Below are 26,588 nucleotides of genomic sequence, written 5' to 3'. Positions count from 1 at the left end.
AATAACTGGATTTTACAGAACATATGATGTAGCAAGGCAGGAGGATTTTTATCTCTGAAAATGAGAAAAACTAAACGAGATCAGTTGTACTGAAGAAAAATGAATTCACTTCTCATTTCCAATGACAGAAATTTTTTATTAAATATCAAAAAGGCAGAAATATCTGCAATGAAGAGCAATAAACCAAAAAAATCTGAATATCAGTTTGGACAATGATTGTGCTAATACTTAGAATTAGATAGAGGAAATGTAGTCACATTACCAGCAATTCATGTTCGCATTTGCCATTCCGCCCAGAGCATGTATGAGACCTGGACCAGAAACAACAAGACATACTCCTGGCCTATTGGCAAAATAGATCAGAAGGAAAATGAAAAATACAGAACATCAAATACAGTACAAACAAGAATTAGAAAAATGCTCAACTTCAAGAATATTAAGCTTTTAGAGAGCGACAGTCAAATTGCATCATATGGATGGATGAGCTTGGAGCCAGAGGCAGATTAGGAATCAAGGGCTGTATCTACACTAGAAACGCTGCAGTGTAGACACTACAGCGACGGAAGGAGTTCTGTCGCAGTAGTAAATCCCCCTCTCTGAGAGGTGGTAGCTAGGAAGAATTCTTACGTTGACCTCGCACTCTCTATACTGGAGCTTGGGACAGGTTAACTACATCTCTCAGGGGTGTGAATTTTTCACCCCCCCCCCCGAGGGGTGTAGCTGCGTTAACCTAACTTTCTAGTGTAGACCAGCCCTAGGATTCATCTTTACCCAGATCCTCTTTATGAAAAACAAAACAAAACACGTGGACAAGGTATGAAAGTAGTTTTCTTCAGCTTTGCAACTTGTGCAGGCTGCACTTGTAGTTAGCTCAGGACCACATAACCTATGCCAGGGGTGGGCATACTACGGCCCACGGGCCAGATCCATCCCCTCAGGGCTTTGGATCTGGCCCGTGGGATTGCCCCCCCCATGGTGTGGCAGGCTCCGCGCTGCTCTCAGAAGCTGCCGGCACCACGTCCCTGCGGCCCGGATTGGGGGCGGCAAAGGGCTCCGTGTGTTGCCCTTGCCTCCAGGCACCGCCCCCCACAGCTCCCATTGGCCAGGAACAGGGAACTGCGGCCAATGGGAGCTTCAGCGGAGGTACCTGGAGGCGTGGCAAGGGCAGCGCGTGGAGCCCCGTGGGTCCCTGTCCCGCACAGGGGCCGCACAGGGATGTGGTTCCAGCAGCTTCCTGGAGCCGTGCAGCGTGGGGCCAGGGCAGGCAGGCAGTGAGCCTGCCTTGGCCCCCGGTGAGCACTGCTGCTACCCCGGAGCCACTTGAGGTAAGCGGAGCCGGGCTAGAGCCTGCACCCAAACCCCTCCTGCACCCCTACCCCCCAACTCCCTGCATCTCGCACCCTTCCCGCACCACAGCTCCCTGCCCTGAGCCCCCTGCTGCACCCTGCACCGAGCCCCCTGTGCACCCTGCACCCCAACTCCCTGCCCTGAGCCCCCACTGCACCCCACACCCCTCCTGCACCCCAGCCCCCTGCCCTGAGCTCCCTCCCACAGTCCACACTCCTCCTGCACCCCTGCCCTGAGCCCCCTCCTGCAGTCTGCGCCCCTCTTGCACTCCGCACCCCTCCGAACCCCAACCCCCTTCCCTGAGCCCTCTTATACACCCCACACCCCTCCTCTGCCCCAATCCCTTGCCCTGAGCTCGGTCCTGCACACCGCACCCCCTCCCACACCCCGCACTCCCTCCTGTACCCCAACCCCCTGCCCTGCATACAATTTCCCCACCCAGATGTGGCCCTCGGCCCAAAAAGTTTGCCCACCTCTGACCTATGCCCTGGTGGTCAAAAAGCTCCATTACTGTGACTGCCTTTAACCACATCTGCTCCATCACTGGCAGCCTATTATTTGGAAGACAGTGGGAGGTTTAGTCCCTGGCTTGAGCTACCATGATCATACTGTGCTCACCCAGGGTGTCCTGCATTGGTTGCCTCTATTGGTTGATTTAAATTGACACTGCTGATATTTAATGATGTAGATCCAGGGAGTATTCGAGACATCCCCTTGAATCTCAGCCTGATGGGTTTGTGTGTTCAAGCCACCTTCTTTTTAAGATTCTCCATCACAGAACACTGAAATGTAAGTGAAGGATCTTAGGGTGAGGAATTTGCTGTCCCTGAAATCTGTCTCATTTCTTTTCACTTTTAAAATCCTAAATATTTTGTATTCTAGAAGATGTTTTGTTTAATTTCACCACTGCTAGCCATATATATATATATATGAATGAGAGAGAGAGAGAGAGACTTTTCCCTCTCCATTTTGCCTTCTCTCCCCATCTCTTTGTCAGATGTCCATGATTAAATTATATTTATTTTTTAAGATTTTAGGAGTTTTAAATGTATTTAAATTGTTTATTAAAATATACAGCACCCAGAGGACTTCAATAGAGTAGGAGGGTAGGATGTATACAGAGTACTGGGCCCTTTACAGAATAATTCATAATATATAAAGCTACATGAAGACAATATTAATACCGAACACTTAAAGGGACAGCGTCAACCTAAAAACATCATTTTGTCTGATTTTTTTTTAAGCCTACAGTTGTTAAAAGTAACACAGACACTATAACTGGAAAAAGGAGTGTGTTTATTTTCTGCATTTTACAGCACTATGTCTAGTTGGTTTCACTTTTTCTCCTCTTATAAACAGTCCTCTAACTTTATACATATGTGTGTGTGGGGGGAGGGGGGTTGGGGGGGGCGGAGAATTGACACAACAGGGGACAGATTTTTTTTTTTTTTAAATAAGGAAACAATTATAAAAAAACAGTGCAGAGGGATTCAGGAGCATCAACAGAACATGAAAGCTACTATTAATTCATATTTGGTATTGATTAGATTTCAGGTTGACAGTGTCCCCTTAAACACTTTGGCCACATTTTCCATTCCACCTGAATCCTGCTCAATGATCAAGGGAAAGTGGCATAAAGATATCTTTGTGCTTCCCCTATTCTCAGCTCATCCTCAACATTAGTAAGAGCAGCTTCTAACTATACTTGGCTATAAGTTAACAGCCCTTAAGGGGCCATTCTTGTAGCACAGAATAGCTAGAGTATGGTAGCAATCTGGCCCTGCCCCCTACACCAGTGGCTATGGGGTTGTGGTGGGGAAGAGTCATCACAGAGTCATTACGCTGGCCTTATGCTAAGTTGGAACACGTTTTATGGCAGTGATAGAGTGGCCAGTTCCACTAGCTTTACAGACCCTTTACATGGCAAAACAGAAAACTGGGCTCTTTATTAAACATTTATTCAGAGAAGAAAAATCAAACTATCAATATTTCATGTCATATGTCTAACTCTGAAATGGACGAAGGTGTAGCAGATCTCCCATCCTCTGACAAAGACATAGCACACCTCCCATACTGCAGTAAACGGTGGTAGCTTTAGTTTTTTTATATGAGTGTCTTGGGCTTACGGTGTTGCATTAGTATTTGGAGGTTAAAGAGAAAGTAAAACTGAAGAAAAAGTTATAAGAGTGGCAATGTTGTCTCTCTCCCAGTGAGACTTAACCACTCAATTTGTGCATGTCACTGTTCTTGCGTTGTGACTTACATCGACAGCAAAGCTGATGCAGCAGTGAACTAACTGTAACTCTAGATTTATGTTCCAACTATCACAACAGCATCTCCATGCTATAACATGCGGCTTGCGTAAGTGCTAACCTTACACAGTTTTGAGTATAGAGCTTAATCATTCACTTAATATTTATTAATACAGCAGGGCTACGTGCCATGCATGTTCTAAATACTAGTTATGTTATTGTGCCCCTCTCCCAAACTGAAAAGAAATTCATTTGGCCAATTTTAACTTAGATGTAAGTTTTAAGAAACAAAATGTTGGTGGGTTTCTATACATGAAAATAACTGATTTAGTTACCTCAAATAAGACTAACTGAGATGGTGCATTTTTGAGCATATAGTTCATTTATCTGAAACTGTAAACTAATCTCACTTCCATTCCTCAATGGATAATTTAACTTCCTGAAGTCACTAGTGGCTAAATCTCAACTTAGGTTAAGGAAGTTAATAGATGCAAAATGATATACAGATATTTACACTCAATCTGTGTAAATATAGATACATCTATGCACTTCTCCTGTGTCATTACGAAGAGGTACCCTTTAGCTTTACAGTCTTACTCCATTTGCCTTAACTCATACATCATTTCCAAAAATAGAACTGAAAATGCCCTAGCTCAAACAATTCCCGTGTTTTATATAAAATAAATATGCAGCTTACCTTCCTGTCAGGTACCCAACAGCAGAGGCAGCATAGCAAGCCTATTGAAGAGCACACAAGGTTACTTACACATATCCACATTTCAGCTTCTCCACATACCAAAACTTTTAATCATAAAATTTAAATTAATTAGCAGCTTAAACATAAGAATTGTTCTGATTAATGGATCTTACACTAAGGTAACATCCCATAGCCATCCCTTCCAAAGGTTATGAGTAAGGGTGCATTGTATACACTATTAAACAGGACACTCCCAAGGATCTGCAAATACCCTTTAGCTAGGGGTCTGTAGCCAAAGGCTGAGTGACTACACACTTTCGTGGAAACACAAAAACAAGCATCCTCCTTTTCCCTCCAGACTCTTCTTCTGCATGCTCATTCATGTCATGGAGGTTGATGACATTTATTTTTTTCATCTCCTTTTTTTGTGTTCCCGCCTGCTATTGCGCCAGGATATTGCATCAATAGAATCTGTAAGATGGGTTTTAAAATAGGAGACTGAATGTGCTTCGGTCATTAAAATGATCACTTTTACCTAAAGGCTTAATCAGCTGAAAATGTTGGAAAACCGGTCTTCCCAAGTAAATTTCTACTGTCTTAGAGGCTAAGTGGTTGGCAGTGGGACATAAATAGGAAAGGCAACTAACAGGAGGGTATAAGTCATTCCAACTAGATATCGTTAGACTCCATGAGCCAAATTCAGAAATTATGTGTAAGGAGATTTAAATTACACATTGGTAAGCAGATACAAATCCAAGGGAATGTAAATTACACAGAGAGGGCCAGAAGAGGGTGTAGGTTTCACAACTTAGACTCTGATGAATTTGGCCCAGTCTTTTGTGTACAGCAGTGCTCCCTGGGACAATGAACCCAGAAAATTGTCAAACTGCCCCTCCTTATCCTCTGACTTTTTTTTGATGCCATGATAAATCTGGGCTCCTTTTGTATTTTTTTAAGTTGCTTTTCTGGCCACCGATGAACTGGTCATATGGTAAACATCTGGAATTTACTATAATAGCAATAAGCATTTACATCTTGTTTTCCTCAATGCGGATTGAGGGAACTTGACAGAAAATAACTGTAGAATATGTTCTACTGTTTGTACACTTTCACAAATCTTTTACAAGGAGATGAGAAAAACATAAATGAACTGTCATCTATTTCTTGAGTATTAATGTGACAAATTTCTTCCCCTTCTGCTGAAAACATGTCAATGTACAAATGTTTACAGATGACATTTGGAGTGGATGTTCCATTAACAAAGTTCTTTGTACCTCAGAAGCCAGGTGTCATGGCAACACCACATTTTCTAAATGAGTGGCAAAATAAAACAGCAGGTAAAATACTACTTCAGATACAGCGATTGCCTTTAAAATCTTCACAGTTTTGCTTTTTCAAGTGGATAACGTTGCAGCGCTACCGGTACCAAGTACAGGGTAATACTGTGAACATCATTGTGATGGCAATCGTAAAGATTTTATGGTGAACGCTGTACACAATTTAGTACAGGGCAAGGCACTTTCTCTTTCACAAAAACAACAACAACAAACAGTGACTGCCCTCCTGTTATATATTAACTTAAATATTAGAGCTGAACAAAATTTTTGCAACAAATAGTAAATTTGCAGAAACATGCACTTTTGGGGCAGCAAAACTATTCACAATTTGGGCCACATTCTGCAAATGGTTTCAGCTGAAAAAAATTGGATTTTTTTTATATGTTTTTTTCCGACCATATTGAAAACAAAACATTTTGACTTTTCATTTTGAAATTTAGCTATTTTTTAAAAGTGAAAAATTCCCCAAAATGATGGAGAGGCAGCAGGGCCAAATTTGAGTGGAATTGTGACCCCATATGGCAGGCTGCAACACCCAGAGGAGGGAGCCACTGATGCAGGTGAATGTGGGGTAGGTCGCTCTCCAACACCCCTTCCCCACTACTGGGGCTACCCCTCTGCACTAGGCTCAGAGAATTTACTTCTGGGGGAGTTCTGTCTCACTGCACGTGCGCAGAATTCATGTTCCCTGCAGATTTCTTTGCTTCCCCACAGAAAAATGACTTCTGCCGGGGAAGCTGAAAAAGTGGTCACATGCCCCTTCCTGGCAGGATAGGCAGGTTGGTTCAGATACCCGGAGCAGTCAGTAGAGATGTAAATCACTCGGGGGGAGTGGGGGTGCGGGGGGACAGGGAAGGGGGAGCTGGGCAGTCCTGTATGTGACAGACAGACAGACGGACACACTGTGTTCCTCTTGCTTGCTACTGCGACATGCTCAGTGTGGAGGGGCAAGGCTTCAGGGTGTTTCTGAGGTAGGTAGGTGTGGGACAGGTTCCGTCCCCTCAGGCAGAGCAGAATGTAGCAGGCTGCCTGCTTAGTGAATTATTCCCCTTGTCTTTGTGAATTCCCCCAGGAGTATAAAACAGGTGTAAAAGTTTTAAGGCTCCTTTACATTGTCAGAGTGCTGTAAGGACAGTAGAGCCTTATAAATGCTTATGGTGCTTCAGTGATTATAACTGGTTTAACTTTTTGGACTGAAAAAAAAATTTCTTATCAAAATGTGCTCCATGAACTGTTTGCTAATTCCTTTTCTGGAGATGGTCAGTCGCCAATATAAATTGAGAGTTTGATTCCCCAGTCCTCACTTGCTCTTCAGTTGCCTGTGTTGTAACACTCAGCATACGGCTGCATGTATTTGTTGACTAATAACTAGAAATAAAGGGTTAAACCTATCTACATTACTATTAGGCACAGGGGTTTGGGGATTTCCTCCAATGCTCCCCACTTTCATTCTCCAACCATTGTATTGTAGTTTAAATAAATTACCAAAATAACTGGAACCAAAGTGATTATATTGCATTATTTCGATAAATAAAATATGCAGAATTTTAAAATAGCGTGTGCAGAATTTAATTTTTTGGTGCAGAATCCCCCAGGAGTCGAGAAGTGTCTGTTCGCCTAGGGCTGAATGATGGGTTAATCCAGTCCTGATGATTGCTCTCTATAAACAGACTGTGGGGTAAACACCAGGCACAAGAACAAATGGGTATAAACGGACCATAAATAAGTTCAGGCTTGAGGTTAGAAAAAGGTTTCTAACCGTCACAGAAGTGAGCTTTTTGAACAGCCTTGCACTTGGAGTTGCTGGGGAAAAACATCTTAATTAGTTTTAAGAGAAAGATGGACAATTAATTCCAATTAATAGTCTGGATTAAGAGAGATTCCTTGAAATGAAAAAAAAAAAAAAAAAAACCCATAAAAAGAATCCAAGAAAAGGACCAAAGAAATTTCTTATACACTGATGCCATCTACAGAAACAGCAGAGAAACAGAAATCTGAGGGCCCGTATGAGAAGGGTCCAATAGAAATAAGAGGGTCAGCCCTCTTCAATAATTACTGAAAACCAGGTATAAAACTGAGGTCAGCAGGTGGGACCTCAGAGTTTTCTGAGCCCACCAAAGAAGGTGTTGAACTCATAAAGAGCTACCAGACACTTGGACCAACCACGTGACCAGCTCTCCCCTGTCCTAAGCATAACTAGGATTGAGCAGAAGTTGGAAGATTTCATTTTAGAGACTGTATGTCACTTCATGTTCTTTAGTATATAAGAAACTGAAAGGTACCTTGTTGAATCTGTACTCTTTCTAATGAGACCTGAAGGAACCAAATTTTGTATTTCAACTAAGTGATACTATACACTTGTTATTCCTTTGCAAAACAAAGTAAATTGGCCTTGGAGTGCCTCAAACAATAACTTTAGTCCATTACTTTTGATGTATTCACATTAAATACCAGAAGTAGCAGGGAGCACATTCATAAGAGTTCCTTAAATCAAGGTGCATCCTCATTCCCTGGAGATTCATTTAAACTGCAATAAATACTGAAGGACTGATAAGTGATGATTATAAGTAAATGTAATAAGAAATCTTGGTGATTTATGGTCTTCTATGATATAGCTGCTGGGCCCCATCGCTGGTCTATATTAATCACTTGCAAGACTGCATGTATATTTTGTGTTCAGTAAATGACTGGAACATTTGGTGTATCTAAACTTGAACTATTGATTATACACCCATATGAGTCTTGATGAATGAATACACTTGTTGATTGGCTAAGAATAACTAAGTTTCCTGATTTGAGAAATACTGTCCAAGTTTCAAGTTGACCTGAGAAGAACCCAGTGTTAAAATTAGTAAGTTATCACTCTCTAAGCTGAATAAAAAGCAGTTATCCTAATTAAATACCATTCACATGTTGGCTTTAATATTTAATTGGCAAATCTAATTTTTTTTTTTTAGATTTCATCTTTAAAACCTAAGTGGCACCTGGGCAAAATCATTAAACTGACTCCCATTCACGCTTACGTGATACAGTTGCAATAAGCAAACAGGAATGTTTTGATGTGCTCCATTAATGTGGCCGGTGCAAGAGGTCACTGGGACAGAACAAATATGCTACCAATGGAAAGAGAAATGTGACCCACCACTTAGTCATTTTTCTTAATCACATTGAAAACAAAGCTCAACTTAACATAGGATCAGATGTTCATCTATCGCCACCTCTACCAGAAAGGTATAGCAAGAGCTCAGAGAAGAGGAAATTTGAAATGATGGACATAACACTTTAAAAACATTTGAAAGAATGAGGAATTAATGATAACGGGGTGGGGGCAGATAAAGAACAATGAATGAAGTTAAGAAAAGGAACATTTAGGCTAAATGTGAGCATAAACTGACAGTGAAATATGTAAGACTGCAGAAAGGTCTCCCAAAGGAAGTGGCTGAAGTCATCACCTAGTATGTTTAAAACAGTGCACAGAACGCTAGAAAATGTATTAGAGAGAACAATTGTGCACATACAGGGAGATGGAGTAAATGACCTAATAAGTCTTTTTCATTTCTAATTTCTATTGCTGGGACCCTGGAACACAAACTCCAGGAACACTCACCAATTTTAATCGAAACTCCCAGTAAAACAAAGGTCACTTATGACTAAGGCTAAGATTTTGTCACAGATATTTTTAGTAAGAGTCACAAACAGGGCACAGGCAATAATGAAAAATTCACGGAAGCCCGTGACCGGTTGCGACATCCCCTCTGGTGTTATCTGGATTGGTGATCTGCTAGGTCACTCCAATCCTTGACTCTGGGAGCCAGCCTTACCCTACTCTGCTGTGAGAGCCCCCACTCCTGGGCTGTTCACGCACAGTCTCTGGCATTTAAGCTGCTCCTTGGACACTAGCCAATACCTCCAGCCCCCTAGGAACCTCCATCTTGCAGTGTCCACTTATGCCTGCTGGACACTGCAAGCTTATATGAGTTCATCAATTTAACAAAGAAATTAATATGTACTGGGCTTGTTATCCCAAAGGGAATCTCTGACACGCTTCAAACCAAACGCACGGCTTCAGGTGGAACAAACAGATTTATTAACTACAAAGATAGATTTTAAGTTGTATTAAGTGATAGGCAGAAAGTCCGAGTGGTTACCGAAAAGAAAAATATAAGCATGCAGTCTAAACTCTCAAGCCTATTAGATTGGGCAACATCTAGACTAAGCATTTTTTCCTCACCCCACTGGATATTACAGTCCTTAATATACAGGTTTGTTCCTTAAACCTGGGCCACTCTCCTCTGTTGGAGTCTTGTCTTCTTCTCAGTGTCTTAGTTGCTTGCAGCGAAGGTGGAGGGCAGGAGAAGGGCCCAGTACGCGTCCACTGTCTGTTTTATACCCTCAGTCCATGTGTTTGGGGAGCACAAGTCGAGGCATGTCTGGGGGGCATTGCTGAGTCTCTGCAGGGAAGGCTGAGCAATTTCACCTGCATGAGGCCACACCAGGGTATCATTGCATTGTAGTTCCCTTGCTGGACAATGGCTGTTGATGGGTTGTTTGACACCCCGCCTTGGCGTTGGTTACTTTCCTTGCTGTTGATTCAGGGGAGCTAATATCTGGATGATTTCCCAACTTACAGCATGTTTTGGTGACCACCATACAATACAATTCTCATAACTTCATATGCATTAATGATACACATATATGGATAGAGAAATGACTTTCAGCAGATCATAACCTTCCCCCCCCCCCCGATACATATAAAGCATGCCTTGTAAGGTAAGATCACGATCATATGAAAATGAGGAATATGGGGTTTACAATATGCTCCTCCAAGGTACAGAATGTCACACCAGTCTCTGAGTTTTACTAAAAATATCCATGACAAAATGGGGAGTCTAGGCATCTGCCGGTGGGCTGCGAGCTCCAGGGTCCCCCTCCGCTGGTGGCTCCAAGCTGTTGGGGTCCCCCTTGCTGCCCGTGGTGGTGGGGGTTCCCCACAGCTCCCTGCCTCAGCAGGCAACCCTGCAGCTCCCAGCCAGCTCTGACTGAAGTCAGAGAGGTCTTTGGAAGTCATGGATTCCTTAACTTGTGACTAAATCGCAACCTTACTTATGACCCCTACCTTAGCACTGATTAAAACTGCTGCAGGAGTTGGGAACTCCAACAAGTACAGAGCCTCAGGTTCCAGTCCTGCAGAACTCCTGAGTTCCAAAAGCATGAAGCTAAGCTTCTGTGCTACTGCACTCCTGTTGAGTTTGGGTACTCTATTGTAAGCTCTTGATTACCAAAATCATAGATTTTATGAGTGTTTCATGGGCACCTGAAAGGCATTTATAAAGCAGAGATTCAACTGTAAAACATATAGCTAATACGAAAAGAAAAGGAAGGATGACTAGTCCACAACATATATACTTACAGCTTGTTCATTTCTCATTCCTATATATTTTATTCCAATTGCTTGGGCTGCAATTGCAATTTCAGTCACTGGAATACCAACAATACCAAACATATATTCAATGTTCTGAAATAAGAATTAAAAAAAACCTGAATTATTTCCAAAATTGATGCACAACGATCAGATCTCTGAAATTTCTTCTGTGTAGTGTGCCTATCTTAAATCCTAATAAAGTACACAATCACATAAAAACAAAGAGGTTGAAGTGCAATAATACCACATCAAGATCTCGAGAAAAAGATAGATATCACTTATGCATATTGCTTGTTCTCCAGTAGGATGTAATTACAATAGATCCTTACACTTTGGTCTTAAAAACCAAGGTTTCTATTATAAATATTTTCCTTTTAAACAATTAACTTTTCCCCCCACCAAACTATATTTTAATTGGCATTTCAATAGTGATTCAAATATAAGATTACTAGCATGTTCTTAACAAATACAGTGGTCAATTGTGAATAAAAGTATAACAATAAAATTTATGGGGGGAAAAACATCACCCCAGGCAAACAGTAATACACAATCCAACCCTTGTGTATCCATATAGTCTAGGGTGGGAGAACAGTTTCAAGAGATTCCAGGTCTTGTACCAAATTGGTTATTTGTTTCCTCGGTAATAGATAAGAAAGTTCTTCTATCCTGTTATGTTTAGTCTAAAATTTAAAATCATTGTGTAGTCAGGCACAGATTTCCCTACTATAGAACTGAAGCCAAACACTGTGTGTTCTGGTTGGTTGACAAAGTCTCTCTCCCCTCCCCTTAGTGGGAAAAATGCATTGAGTAGGCCCTTAACAAAAAGGCATCGAAGACTCTTTTATCTAAGGGCCCAGGCCAAGTGCTTGTGTCACAGTCAAACTACAGCAAGCAATGGATTCATAACAAAATCAAAATTAAAATTGTAAGTGAACTGAGAAGAGAGGAGGATGGGTGTGCTAAACTGATAAAGATTGAAAAGATGGGGTGCAGGTAGTGCGGCTGAACTGATGGAGTGTTGCACTGATGGAGAACGAGGTCAGCTGAAATGATGGGGGGAGCAAAGGCTGAGTGGGGGTAAAATTAATTGCTGGACAAGGGATGGTAGATGTGTGGTTGAGAGCTCCTTCAGGAGGGGCCAAAATCACCTTACTCAATGGATCTGGGCGAGTAAATAACACTACTTGTTCAAAAACCAGAAGAGAGACCAACACCCCCTCCCCACAGCCTTTTTTTTTTTTTAAAATAACCTCATGATTTTGTATCTCTTCAGAGGGTTTGACTCATTATTTTTGATCTCTTGTAGCTGGCAATACTGGCATTTCTCTGCTCCATCTCATTTGGGCTTCCCAGTGCACAGTATGTTAGGGAAGTATGATGGCTTTGCTGCAGATAGGATACTTTACCTGGGATAAACTGATAACCAATGAACTAAGGGTATGCTCCTTTCCTGTAACCATTTATTTAATAATTAACTTAATAAGAGAGCCATAGTACAAATGTCATTAAAGGTTTTTAGACAAACTGTCCCAACTTTGAGCTGTTTCAAATCAGGAGAGGATATGCAAGTTTGAAAATTATTATAAAATAATAGTAAGTATGATGATGAGGTAGGCGTTTAAACCAAGACCTGGTCTACACTACAGGGTGATGTGGTAACCTGCCTTGTTTCAACTTATCTGAGGAAGCATCTTCACTTAAATTTGGCTTCTGCTGACGTACATGCCTCACTAGCATGACTTAATAACACCACCTCCTCCAGCAGCATGGTCATGATAGATGTAATTAAGTTGATGCAGAGTTAACGTGGACCCTGTGTTACTTATGTCAACTGCTGCTGGCTTTTGGGAGCCATCCCACAATGCCCCACACTGAGAATGCAACTGATACAAGTGTTCCCACTGAGAACACACCCCACTGACAAAGGAGCCAAGTGTGCACATACAAGCAATTTAATAACAACAATGCCTGTATGTTGATGCAAGTTAGGTCCACATCATTTTGTACTGTAGACATGGCCCCAGAGGCAGGGAGTGGGCAGGCTGATAATTCAAGAAAGCTGTACAACTGCCAGTAAAGGTCTCTCTGCATGAGAGCAAAAGAGCATTTCCAAGTTACATCAGCCTCTGGACAATGACACAGCCAGCTGAGATTATTTTAAACTGTGTATATACACAGACATTGAGAGGTTTTCAATCTAAACTAGATTACAGGAAAGGAGCATGCCCCTAGTTTGCTCGTTATGAGTTTATCCCTGGGTAAAGTATCGGGCTAACGGCAGCAAAGGCATGATACTTCCCTATTGTACTGTGAACGGGGAAGCCCAAATGAGACTGAGCAGAGGGATGCCAGTATTGCCAGCCGCAAGAGATCTAAGCTGATCAATGCCACACAAAACCTGCCTACCTGAACAACTCGGTTAAGGCACTGGACTGCTGCAGCCCCAGGGCTAGTTGCTCAATCTTTTTGTACCTCCATTACCCCAAGTTCACCAATGGTAAAATTATTTCCCTCCCACCCTTTGCGCCTCTCTCTGGACTGTCTGACTGCATTAGCCATGCACACGGTGCCTCGCTGTAATGCCAACACCACCTAGCTCCCTTGGTTACCTTCCATGCAGCCCCCTGGATATCTTCACGCCAGGGCGACGCACCTAGGCGAGGGTCTCAGCATGTAACTGGCTCCCAGGAGCTGGGCTGTTGGGAACAGCTTTGCCACCATTCAAGCTCTTAGAGCACAGGGGTCTTCCCCAGCACCTGCCACTGTCTGCTGCCTAGGAGGTAGGTGATGGCACAACACATGTTCCTCCCACAGGGCCAACCGCTTGGGAGGGGAGAGCCGGTGGCTGGTTTCGAACCCACATCAGTCCGGTGCCAGCGCGGAGCGCTAATTACTACACCACGCGATATGACCCTTCCCCCTTCCCGTAGGGGAAGTATCTCCGGTTACTGTCGGGGGTCAAGGCTCAGCCTGGAGCACTCTTACTTGTGTCTTTAGGGCCTCGGCGACGAGCTGAGCCCCGCTGACACATCCTTCCTCCGCAGCGCCGTGGGGAGCCATTGCCGTCGTCCCGCTCGCTCAGAAGCGGTCCGCATTTCACACCAGCCCGCAAGCGCCCAGCAGCGCAAGGTCGCCCCCCGGGCCGAAGGTGCTGCAGCTTCCAACCAATCAGCAAAGTCTTTCGCTCTGATTGACACTTGCGTGCAGTCAAGTGTGCACCACCCAGTGTGACGGCAAAAGGAAGCGGGAGAACAGCTGTTGGTTGGGGAGGTTACGCTCCCGCGCACGAGGCGGAGGCTTGAACCAAAGGCTGTCGATTGGATCGCAGCTGTATCGGAGCTGGCCAATCAGAGGCAGGGAAATTCTTGCCGCTAGCTGTAGGCGAGGGTATGAGAAAGGACCCTCCCCTCCCCGTGTTGCGGCAAGGAAAGGCCACAGTCGCTTGCGGGCGCGTGCGTGAGAACGTGGGCAGCTCGAGCTCCGTGGAAGCCGACCAATGAGAGGAGCGGCGTGCCGCTCAACAGCGGAGGCCGGGAGGGGGCTCGCGGGGAGGGGCTGCTCCTGAGGCGGCGGCGGGCCCGAGGGGAGGGGCTGCTCCTGAGGCGGCGGGGCTGGTGGGAGGGGCGGGGACAGACCAGTCCTGAGCGCCCGCCCGCCCGCGCGCGGTCCGGCCTCGCCCAGGTGCGCGTTGCGGAGCCGAGTTTCCCGTGTGAACAGGGCCAGGCCGACCCGCCCTAAGTCACTGGTCGCAGCCGTGAGCAGGAAGCGATCTGCCCTGGGCCTGGGGCGGAGGGGCCGCGCTGAGAAACAGCCTGAGGTGAAGAGCTCCCTGCCCTCTTCCCCCGAGTCGCTCCAGGGAGGGAGTGGCCACACTGCAATAACTGAGGGGCCGTGGCTGGCTCCAGGGCTGTAGTATTGCCCTGTGAGGAAGGTCTCGGAGCACTACACTGCTCCCTTTAGGGTCATGGGGCTCCACCGGCCTTGGCTACACTTACAGATGTACAGCGCTGGGCGTTAAACCCGCCTTCCTACAGCTGAGTAGGGAAAGCGCTGCAGTCTGTCCACGCTGCCAGCGCACTATCCTGGCCCCCTTTGCCGCCTCATTGGGAGCGGTGCATTATGGACAGCTATCCTAGCATTCAAATGGCTGCAACGTGCTTTTCAAAGGGGGGTGGGGTGGAGTGTGACAGGGAGGGTGAGGGGAGAGAGAGTGGGTTTTTTGGGGGGGGGGTGAGAGTGTGTCAGCATGCTATCTTGTAAGTGCAGACCCCCTCCCTCCCCCGCCTCTCTCTCACTCACTGAAAGCAAATGGCAGCTGTTCCTCTTCTTTCTCATAGGTGAGATAAGCAGCTGCTAGCCAAAATGGACTCCAACCCCCCCCTTCCCCTCCCTTCAAGCAAACCTTAGCTGTCAGCACTCCAAATGGAGACCCCCCCCCGCCTGCCTCTCACTCATTCAAAGCAAACAGTAGCTGTATGTGTTGTTTTGATAAGCAGCCTCTGAAACAGAGCTTTGAATGGCATCCACAGTTCACAACAAAACAAGAGAGGATGCGTCAGTTAAAAGGATTATCGGGTGTTTCCTGGGGTCAGTCAGTGCATAATATACTCCCCCTTTTACGCTGGAGCGTCTCAGCCAATGCGCAACAGCTGTTAATCATCTCAGAGAGGTGGAGTACTAGGAGCCCTGTAGCCCCAGAGACACAGCACTGTATATGCCTTGCCAGTGTGGACAGGGAGTGAGGTACAGCACTCTGGGTGGCTTTATTGCACTGTAACTTGCAAGTGTAGGGATTTTTTTATTGCAGTGTTAACATACTCTTGGTGAGCAAGAGTGGCTAGGCTAATGTCAAGCCCCATAGCCATAGTCTAAGTCTGCACTGCCCACTAAGCCTGGACTTTGATTCGGATTTGAACTCAAGCCCCTCTTCTGTCCACATACAAATCAATCTGGCTTGGGTTAGGAAGCACTCAGGACCCAAGTCCCAGCACCCTGCTAGAGGGGAGGGTCAGAGCCCAAGTCCCAGTCTGACTCAGGTCCCAAGACCTGTCATTTTCAATGTGGATACAGCTGCCGCTGCAGGTCCAATTCAGGTCAGTCTAGTGCAGTATGGATGTGTTAGCATGACTGAGACCCCTAGGGCCAGCAACTGTAAACCCAGCTTTATAATGCAGTGTGGCTGCTTAAGCCTGGGCATGGAAACAAGCCTAAGTCCCACAGACCCAGGCTTAGTGTGAACTGTAGCCGTATATACCCTTAGTGCCAGGATTCTGAAACTTCATAGCCCCACGCCCCCCTTCTGACAAAAAAAATTGCTGTACAACCCCAGGAGGGGTCACTGAAGCCTAAGTCCGCCTGAGGCCCACGGCTCAGGCTAGCAGGCCAAATTCCAAGCCCAACAGCCCTGTGGTGGGGGCCAAAACTGAAGCCCAAGGGCTTCAGCCCCAGGCAGGGGGCCTATAACCTGAGCCCTGCCTCGCAGCCTGAAGCCCTCAGGTTTCAGCTGCAGGTGGTGGGGCTCGGGCTTTAGCCTCAGCAAGTCTAAACCAGCCCTAGCAACTGCACTAAAATGGGGTCCTGACCCACTTGCTTATATACTGCTTCTCATGTTATTTACTCTCCTGCCTCACAGGGGTGCTGTAAAGATTAAGTGTTTTCCTTACATTATAGATGAGAAGATAGCCAGAAAGTGGCTTGCCTGAGGCCATCCAGCAAGTCAGTGGCAGATTCAAATTAGAACTCAGCTCTGCCAAAGTCCTAGTTCCTGTGTACATTTCTCCAGGCTATGCTGCTTGCCAGTCTTGGGGGCAGTAGGTGCGATAGACACACTAGAGAACATATATTACTGAGAGAACTCAGATTATAGGTACACTTGGGGTGCATTCCACTTCTACCAGAGGGTGCTATTGTGGGGATAGTGGAAGAGTTTGACAGGAAGAGAAAGATGTCATAAAAGAAAAGAATGGGCTCATTGATTCAGTCACAAGTTACTAATGTGGGTTTTACTTACTTTGCTGCAATACCTTCAAATTGCTACTAGCAAATATTTTAGCACCTAGAACATCAAAATTGTATTTTCCCCTTGGAGGAAACAGGAAGAAGGATAATCTATTTGAGAATACCAAGTGTAGAGAGAAAAAAATGTATGTAGTGTTTTTATGGGCAGCATATTTCTTTTTATGCCTATAATAAAAAGCAGTAATGTCAGTCTGAGCTACAGTCAGCATTTTTCCTAGCAGTTTATGAAAGAGTTCACTGAATCAAATGAGATTTAGTCTACATATATTATCTACTTAAAAAAAAAAAAATCATGCAGGATGATTATACAAGTCCTCAGTCTGATTCTTCAGGAATTATCTATTTCTTTGTTCATGAACCCAGCCCTGTAAATGCAGTGATAGTTGCACTGAGAGTTGGGTTGGACACTGAGCAAGGAAATTACTGCAGACATAAATGCAGTGGAAATGAACACGGTACATTTGAACTGTGACCTGAAATAGATTAATGTGAATTTTAGAAGCAACACATTTATCCAGGAACATGGCAGGGGAAACCCGTTAGGTCCAGTATTGCTGAGAGTCTGAATTTAGCTGTCACTGTTAATAAATCGGAGCTAAGAGTGTGAAAGTTTTAAACTGGGATGATTTGTTATTCAAATGTTTTGGTCTTGTCTGTTTCACTCTAGATTTATGGACAAAAGTCATGTTGGAAGCCTGCTGTACAGTTTTTCTTTTCCTTTTCTGCTATCAAGATGCCTCAGCAGAAGTTCACAGAGAAGGACATTATGTTGCTGCTGTGTACGAACATCGACCCAGACTGAGTCCTAACCCAGCAACCCTAACTGATCGACGCTCTGCATTAGAGTTGATGAGCAGAAACTTATATATATATGAAGAGCAAGTAATAGCTGCAGCCAAACAGGTCAGAAAATATGTCCACAGCTTAGTGGCCATTTTAAGTTCTATATAACAAGTTCTAATTATTGAGAACAGTCTTTTCAAATTTGGATGCCTAAAGTTAGACAACTAAACCTATATTTGGCACCTAAACAAGTGGCCTGGTTTTTGGAGATCCTGAACAGCCAGCAACTCTTATTAACTTAAGCACCTCTGAAAATCAGGCCACCTATGAAGGTGCTTAACTTCAGGTACTCAAGTTTTGGGGAAAAAAAAGACTAATTATTATAGAAAAATGTCTCTCTTTTTTATTTAAGAATCCAGCACCTACCTGATCCCTTAATCAAAGAATCCTCTTAATGGAGGAGTGTCATGACAGCAACTCTTCTCTTTCCTAGCTCTTCATTCAAACATCCCACAGAACATTACTTACTTCTTTTGTGGGGCACTGCACCCCTATTTTTAGGTTTGATTGTATAAATTGTACAGCTAGCCACAAATCCAGTACAGACTTTTAGTAAAATAGGAACAAGCACAGTGAACAGCATTATGTATTGCTGGGTGAGATAGATTTGAGATTGTTTTTTGTGCTCCTAGGGGAGAGGGGAGAGTGATGGAGTAGGTCTACTGCGTGTTGGGCAGGAACTAAATAAGTCAAGTGTCTTTCTGACAGTGCTTCCTTTATATACTGCTACTTACTTTTCAGAATGATCTGTAAAGCAGCATTAGACAGCAGCCTGAAGGAGAATCATCTGTACCTAGTATGGGACAGAAGGGGAAAGGGAAAGAAACCTTAGTCACAGAAAAAACAGTCACTTACCTTTTGTAACTGTTGTTCTTTGAGAGGTTTTGCTCATGTCCATTCCATTCTAGGTGTGTGCGCGCCCAGGTGCACAGTTGTCGGAGATTTCTGCCTTAGCGGTATCCATAGGGTCGGCTGTGGTGCCCCTTTGAGTGCTGCGCTCATGCGTCTGTACCCCTAAGCACCGGGGAACCAGTGTGCTGCCCCCGCAACGGATTCGGCACCATGCTCTGACTGTGGTGCTGTGGCCAGTTTATCCAAGGTTGTCAGGGAAGGCTGGTGGGAGTAGGGGACTGGCATCACAGGCACTCCCCACGGGTTCCAGTCCAGCCACTGTGAGGGCCACTGCCCTTGCTGTGATGTAACCATGGCGGGTGCTGCACCGCTCTCCAGCGTTGGCGGTGAATCCTCCCTTCGAGGCGAAGGGCTGAACTCTTGGTCCGACGACTGTCCTTCCGGCGGCCACGGTGGAGCTGTTGAGGTCTGAGTCTGCCTGCTGACTCTGGTCAGTGACTGGACAGGTGAGGCGAGGGTGAGTAATGATGCCTGCTAGAGGGACTGGGACCAGTACCATGATGGTGAATGGGCACTCCTGGTGGTATGGAGGCTGACACTTGACTCTGGAGTCCCATGCCTGGTAGGTGGGGAGTGCGTCGAGGGCCTGGGTCTTCTAGCTGGAGAGCCAGGATACGGTCCCCGGGTCCGAGGATGTGGAGATAGAGATCTGCGCCTATGGTCCAGCAACTGGGGGTGCTGCACCATCCTCTGAGGCTGCACCATGAACGGCATGCCCTTAGGTGCCGGGGTCTTAGCCAAGTCCGCCACCTGGTGTGGCACCTATAGTACCAGTTGGCTCACTTGGTCTTTGGCTTTCCGGGGCCACCTCAGGCACTGATAGCTCTAGGAGAGGCCAGGGAACCCTGCCACTTCCTGAGTTTGGGGGTGGATCCCTGGCTGGGCTGGGGGTTCTGACGTCTGCTGAACCACCCTGAAGCGGGCGCAAGGCCTGACATAGGTCCTTTGCCCGAAGTCACCTTGTCCTTTGGTGCTGAGGGGCTCCTCTTCGTTTGCTGCTTCTTCAGCACTGGCGAAGGGGAATGGTGCTGGGCAGAGCCCAGTGCCAGGGGCGCGCGCCGCACCAAAGCAGAAGTACTCAGCGTGGGGTCCATAGTGGAGGGCTCCGACACGGGACGAAACGCAGCCTCCATGAGGAGCGCTCTCAAGCGGATATCCCGCTCCTGCGTTCGAGGTCAGAAGTTTTTACAAATCCGACACTTGCCTTTTCTGTGGAATTCCCCCAGGCACTTCAGGCAACTCTCATGGGGATCACTGATAGGCATTGGCTTGCTGCATGCCGAGCATAACTTGAAGCTGAGAGAGTCGGGCATGCCCCCACTCGGGGATGAAGTTCCATCCGGGACTCTGAGTACAATGACCTAACTCTACTAAAGGCTAGCTCGCTACTTACAAACTACATACAGATAAGAGAACAAAAAGCTATAAGGAATCCCTAATGCTCTTGCAGTCTGCAAGACAAGGTGCTCCAACCAACCGTCACAGGTGGTAAAAAGGAACTGAGAGGATGTGGGGTCAGTGGCACCTAATATACCGATGCATGAGCATGGTACCCAAGGGGGTGCCACAGCCAACCCTATGGAAACTGCTAAGGCAGAAATCTCTGACACGTGTGTGCACACACAACTAGAATGGAATAGATATGAGCAAGCACTTGAAAAAGAATGGAAGTTACCAACAGTTTGTTTTGTTAGATAGAAACAGAGGGCCCAGGGTCTTGTACTAAAAGGGGTACATTCCTAGAAAGATTGCATAAAGGTCCTTTCTGGCACACCCTGTGGAGCCATGACACAACCATCCTGAGTGTGAGCCAAGTTCAAGGAGCCAAGAAAACACACACACACAATCACCTTTTTAATATGTGCACAATCTACTGTGAATGGTGCCTTATTTTGGTAACTTATGGGTGGAGCATACTTTATGGGCAGAGTTTGAATGAGTACTGCCTTTTTTCCCCCCCTTAATTTGACCCGTTTCCACAGTGTAAGGTGGCTGCTGATGTATAGGTTAATGTGCATTTTAAAGTAAATAGTTTAAAATACTTTCTACAATGCTACCTAAAAAGGCAAGAAATGCTCCCTCTATATTATGGTCAACCCAACACACTCAAGCAACCCTTTCTTTTGTTTGTATGGAACCTCACCACCAAAAGAGATCCCATTTTGCTTTCCTTGTTAGCATTGGATCATTTTTCCCACGTATAATTTTTGGCTACAAGGTATGTGTTTGTTTTGCTTACAGGGTGCACAGATCATTGTATTTCCTGAAGATGGAATCCATGGCTTCAACTTCACCAGAGAGAGCATCTACCCTTATTTGGAGTTTGTTCCATGTCCCCAGTCTGTGAAATGGAATCCATGCAGAGAGCCAGATCTGTTCAGCGATACAGAGGTATAGGTTTTAAAATTGCCTACTGTGGAAGTGTAGTGAACAACAGAGGATTTATACTCCAGGTGGAGAACAAACAGCAGGAGCCAAGGAGCTCTTAAAAATGCAATTAGCCCTAGTTTAAAGAAGTAACCAAGAAAATATTTCATAAGGACCAGACTGTGTTCCCAGTCACTCTCCATTTACCCTGGAGTAGCTCTGTTACCTTAAAGAATTATTCTGAATTTATAGCAGCGTAACTGAGATCAATATCTGGCCTTAAGTAAGCAAAACGGATTCCACATAGACAGTTTGTGAAAATTGTTACTGTGGCCTCTGGGTTTCTAAAGCAGCAAACTGTGAAACTTTGGTATCAATGTTTAATAGGATAGGAATGGTTTAATTTTTATTCCAACTAAAACAATAGTCATATGTAAGAGATGCATCGAGAGTTTCCCTCTAGACATTCTCATTATTTATGGTTTCACTGAAGGCAATTAACACACTAGATTAAACGTTCCAATTCAGTGGTAGCATCAAGTGTTCTCTCACCCCTGTTTTTTAAAACTAAAGAACATTATCAGAATCACAAGAAATAGCTCAAATACTCAGATTTGTGTACAACAGATGGTTTGATTAACATGACTGGTTGCATAACCACATACATAGTTGAAACCTGTTGATCCTATTCACACAAGTAACCACAATGGGCCACAATTCTTGGTATAATGCCACTGAAATTAATGGGGTTAGACCAAAGATAAAACTGACCAGTGACTTCAGTGGGACTACTCTGTTGGTAGAGGGAGCAGGATTTGGCCCACAGTTTACATTGGTGAGTGGATTTTCTGACTCACAAGAATCTCAAATTGTTTTGAAACTGGTTCTATGAACAAAGATCAATTTAAAACTAATACGAAAATAGTATCTTCCCACTCAAGTAGTCCATTCTTGTATGAATACAGAGTTGTATCTGCCAACTTGAGTAACAAATATGTTTTAGCTGCTTTTGACTCCCATTAGCCCTGAAAGAATCAGCACTACAGAGCGAGCACATGTGCGCTGGATTCTATTGACATGTGCAACAGAATTACTAATTATGCTCCAACTGCACTACCAAATTCTGCCTTCAGTTACACTTGTGCAACCATGAAGAATTAATGGGGTTGCACAGGTGTTAATGAGGCAGAATTTGAAGACATGGCGAATTACAGGTATAACTGAGGGCATAATTTGCCCCACAGAATCTATTACTGGTGATACACGCAAGACGGAAAAGCATGAGGACTTCAGTAGCTCAGACATAGGTGAGAGGTTTATTGCCGGAATGGGTGGGTGAGATTCTGTGGCCTGCATTGTGCAGGAGGTCAGATGATCATAATGGTCCCTTCTGACCTTAATATCTATGAACCCAGCTTGACTTTCAGATCCTATGTAGAGTTTGCAGGGCTGGCAGCTAGAAAACTTTTTTTTTTTTTTTTTTTTTTTTTTACTTACAGACGTGGCAAACTTGAGATGAAGTCATTGAAATACACGTATGAGAACAAAGGATGTTTTTCTTTAAATATAAAATATTTAAAGATAATGCCTAATAGGGCCTGTTGTCTTTGAGGAGAGGAACAAAGCAAGCCAAAAACCTAGCTCATTCTGTTCCCAGCCATTAAGTTACTCATGTCATCCAACACAACTTTAGTGCAATAGATAAGCTTTTTACTGGTATTTTACTGAAGTTTAGTGTTCAGGAAAAAAAAGATTAATATAAATAATCCAAACATTAGTAAGATGTAAGGATACATCTACAGGTATTTACCCCAAAACCGCCAATAAAAGACTTACAGACGAGAAGGAAACCTTTTCCTACAAGCATCACTACCAAGTATTTCCTTGGAACCAACTGGATGAAATTAAGGGCATTTATTTAAAGCTTTTCATGGCCAAAATAAAAGTCTCAGTAATAGTTTGTCTTTATTGCTTTGTCATTTTCCCATAATTAAAAACTAAGAACTACCAGTTCATTCCACTGCTGCCCTAAGTTCAGATTTGTCTTCTTCAGTTGCTTACAGTATTCAGTTATTTTGGGTCTGATGAGCCACAACACAACCTCCAGTTGTACCAGCAAGCAATTGCAGGAGCAGATCCTCATAATTATGCTTCTCTACCTGCAAATCAGTTACACTGTCACGGAAGTGCTTTCATCTGGCCCTCATTATTTGCAGACATAATTGCACCCACAAAACTTGAGGCCATTTCTGAAAAATCAGGCCCTTAAAGTGTAAGGGAATGTTTTTTTCTTTTCAATGACTAAAACACTATTTAAGTGTTTCTAAATTGTTTTGGATATCATGAGACATTCAAGTCAGAAATAATGTGCCTTTTGTATAGAAAGGACCTACCCCAATCAGTCAACAATTTCATCAAACACTTATATTTAATTTTTCCACAAACGCTGACATTTTTAATGTTTTTGCAAATACAGAGTGAATAATCTCAAGAGGTTTGAAATACACCATGTTTGATAAAATAATAAATATCCACACACATAATAAAATGCTTACGTATTGCTAAACTGTTTCTCCAGGTTCTTCAGCGACTGAGCTGCATGGCACTGAGGAGCAAAATGTTCCTAGTGGCAAACATAGGAGCTAAGCAGCCCTGCGAGTATAAGGATCCTCTCTGCCCACCTGATGGGAGATACCAGTTTAATACTGATGTGGTATTCAACGCCAATGGTACTCTGGTAGCCAGATACCGCAAACAAAACCTGTATTTTGAATATGCTTTCAATATACCTCCAGAGGTTGATCATGTGCTTTTTGATACACCTTTTGCTGGCAAGTTTGGCATGTTCACTTGCTTTGATATGCTCTTCTATGAGCCTGCTGTAAGCCTGGTCAAGGAATACAATGTGAAGCAGGTTGTGTATCCGACTGCATGGATGAACCAGCTCCCACTCCTGTCTGCTGTAGAATTTCAACGAGCTTTTGCAACTGCTTTTAATATAAATGTTTTGGCAGCTAATATCCACCACCCTGCACTAGGTATGACAGGTAGTGGCATATACACACCATTAAAGTCTTTCATCTACCATGATATGGAAAGTCATGATGGGAAGCTTATAGTAGCAGAGATCTCTGTGATGACACCAGAGCATGAATCCGATCTGGAGAGCAATGCAAAACCTGGAAAGAGCATTGAATACCCCCACAACAATTTTGCAAGCCTTCACATCGATGATCAGGTTTGCAATAAGAAGGAACAAGAGGCCCACTGCTGGGTAGCAGAAAAAGACAAAGAAGGAGCCCCTCTGATATTTTACAGGGAGATGATGTATGACAATTTCACTTTGGTTCCTGTAAGGGGAACTAAAGGGGAGCTACAGGTTTGTGCTAACACCCTCTGTTGTTATTTAAGTTACCAGAGACCTACTATATCTGATGAATTGTATGCTTTGGGTGTCTTTGATGGGCTTCATACAGTCCATGGCACATACTATGTTCAGGTTTGTGCCTTAGTGAAGTGTGGTGGCCTCAGTTATAGCACCTGTGGGCAGGAGGTCACAGATGCCACTGCTTTGATAGATTTTCAGCTGGGGGGAAATTTTAGTACTTCCTATATCTTTCCTTTACTGCTGATGTCTGGTATTAATGTAGACTTCACTGATCACTTGGGTTGGAAAAACAACTACTATTTCATGAGTAAAAGTGGACCGTCCTCTGGTTTAGTGACAGCTGCTTTGTATGGACGATGGTATGAGAGAGACTCGTGCAGATTTGACCAGAAATCAAGCTAGGCTCCTAAAATAGATGGCCTTCTTTTCAGAGGTGCTGAACACCCACACCTTTTAGGACTTCAATTATGTATGCTTAGAACATGACTATTATTAGACTTCCAAGTTTGAAAATATTGACCAAAGCGCTTTATCCAACAAATAGGTCACAATCCATGGTCTGTACCTTGCTAATATTTCAACTACCAGCAGCAATAAAACCACCTTATCCCTCAGGAAAAAAGGGTCAGCGTAAAGTGTGACAAGATGTTTTATGTTATGAAAATATAGTACTCAGTTGGACTCCATGCTCTGTTTTTAATCTTAAAAGGTGATAAAGAGGCAACTGTAAGTAATTCTTTGGGACTCCTTTATGTGTATCTTAAAATCTGAATATTCAGTTATAAAATAGCTTCCTACTTAGACTTTTGCCATTAATATTGATCATTCTACCTCTGGATTAAAAAAAACACTGCTATTCCTATTTTAACTTCTGCATAGATTATTGATGAGATCAATCTAGATGGAGATGACTAATAAAAATATGCCCTAAGCATGATGCATACGAAGTAAACATGGTTATAAAAAGCAACTGCTCTAGATTTCTTAATGTTTGCTGATGGATACTGCAGCATTTAAGTTGTATTGGCTATCAAATATAAAAAGTAATGGCTGTCACTCAATCAAGTACGACTACGACTGAAAATCAGTTTCCACATGTAGGGTTCAGGAAACATACCAGGGCACTTAGTGTCTACGTTCCCTCCTGTGTCGGCCGAGTTGGTACAACAATAATCCATTGCACGCTCTGCTTCCTTCATAGCTGAGTGCCAAACTCGCCTGTCATGGGTCGTATCCTCTCAGGTCATTAAGTTCAGTCCCGCAGACTGTGTGCCACTTGATGCAATCCTTGTAGTGGAGTTTGGAACGGCCAACCTTCCTACTACCTATTTTAAATTCACAGTACAGAACTCTCTTAGGCAGTCAGTTTGCTTCCACGCTGGCATGGCTTCCAAGCTTAGCATGGTTGTCATACGTAGTACTTCATTGTTGGTGATTTTATCAGACCATTTGATTCCCATTATACTGCATAGGTGACACGTTGCAGGCAGTTACGTTTTTGGATATGGCTACGAGTCTCTAACGAATATAGAAGACAAGGGAGCACAACAGCGCTGTAAACTTGGCACTTTGTGGACACTTTGACCCTTTCTGCCCCGCGTGCCCCCTGTCCCCCCCCCCCCCCTTCTCCAGTCTTTTTTGTAGATGACTGAAAGCTGAGGCAGTTGAGTTTAAGTGTGCTGAAAGTTCTTTATCAATGCTGGTGTCATTGGTAACCATGCTACCTAGGTAGCAGAAGGACTTGACGTTATTTAATTGGCAGCCATTCAATTTTATGTCTGTTAGTGATGGAAGTAATGGGTTTCTGCTAGGAGATGGTTGATACAGGATTTCTGTTTTCTTTACGTTAGTACAAAGGCCATAAAGGGATAAAGCATGGGCAAAGGAATTCAGCAAATGTTGTAGGTCATTTTCAGAGAGGGCAACAAATGCTGAGTCATCTGCATACAGTAGATCCTTTATTTCACTTTGCTGGGATTTGCTTTTAGCCCTCATTTGGTGGAGG

The 26,588-nt window shown here is 44.1% G+C and overlaps 2 protein-coding genes across 7 annotated transcripts in view; one reads left to right on the top strand and one right to left on the bottom strand.

Annotated features, from left to right (window-relative positions):
- Nucleotides 1–14,179, bottom strand: part of HACL1 (2-hydroxyacyl-CoA lyase 1) — a 33,583-nt gene extending 19,404 nt beyond the window's left edge. Inside the window, exons 1-4 of one of the 4 annotated variants that reach the window (XM_048838500.2) lie at nt 14,041–14,179; nt 11,044–11,148; nt 4,297–4,337; nt 263–343 (exon numbers count right to left, since the gene is read on the bottom strand). In XM_048838500.2, the coding sequence (XP_048694457.2) occupies nt 263–343; nt 4,297–4,337; nt 11,044–11,148; nt 14,041–14,115 (302 nt within the window). In that variant the 5' untranslated portion in view covers nt 14,116–14,179. The other 3 variants (XM_048838502.2, XM_048838503.2, XM_048838501.2) reach the window with 3 other exon arrangements.
- On the top strand, nt 14,075–25,553 carry BTD (biotinidase). Of its 3 annotated transcripts, none has more exons than XM_048838507.2 (4): nt 14,075–14,203; nt 17,741–17,976; nt 21,070–21,219; nt 23,774–25,553. In XM_048838507.2, exons 2-4 carry the CDS (start codon nt 17,758–17,760, stop codon nt 24,983–24,985), a joined length of 1,581 nt encoding a protein of 526 aa, XP_048694464.2. In that variant the 5' UTR covers nt 14,075–14,203; nt 17,741–17,757; the 3' UTR covers nt 24,986–25,553. The 3 variants fall into 3 exon arrangements, with proteins under 3 accessions (XP_048694464.2, XP_048694463.2, XP_048694461.2); XM_048838506.2 differs by lacking the exon at nt 14,075–14,203 and adding an exon at nt 14,303–14,442; XM_048838504.2 differs by lacking the exon at nt 14,075–14,203 and adding an exon at nt 14,669–14,872.
- Nucleotides 25,554–26,588: the final 1,035 nt, after the last annotated feature.

The sequence above is a fragment of the Caretta caretta genome, chromosome 2 (assembly GCF_965140235.1).
Source record: "Caretta caretta isolate rCarCar2 chromosome 2, rCarCar1.hap1, whole genome shotgun sequence".
NCBI classification, from domain to species: Eukaryota; Metazoa; Chordata; order Testudines; family Cheloniidae; genus Caretta; species Caretta caretta.
Note: the sequence above shows the minus strand (reverse complement) of the source record. Positions and strands in the feature narration are given on the sequence as shown.

Excerpts from the sequence above, each read along its gene's own strand:
- BTD (XM_048838507.2), top strand. The coding sequence starts at position 17,758 with ATGTTGGAAGCCTGCTGTACAGTTTTTCTTTTCCTTTTCTGCTATCAA. Across the intron at positions 17,977-21,069 it reads TAATAGCTGCAGCCAAACAG|GGTGCACAGATCATTGTATT; the intron begins GTCAGAAAATAT and ends TTTTGCTTACAG. Across the intron at positions 21,220-23,773 it reads ATCTGTTCAGCGATACAGAG|GTTCTTCAGCGACTGAGCTG; the intron begins GTATAGGTTTTA and ends CTGTTTCTCCAG.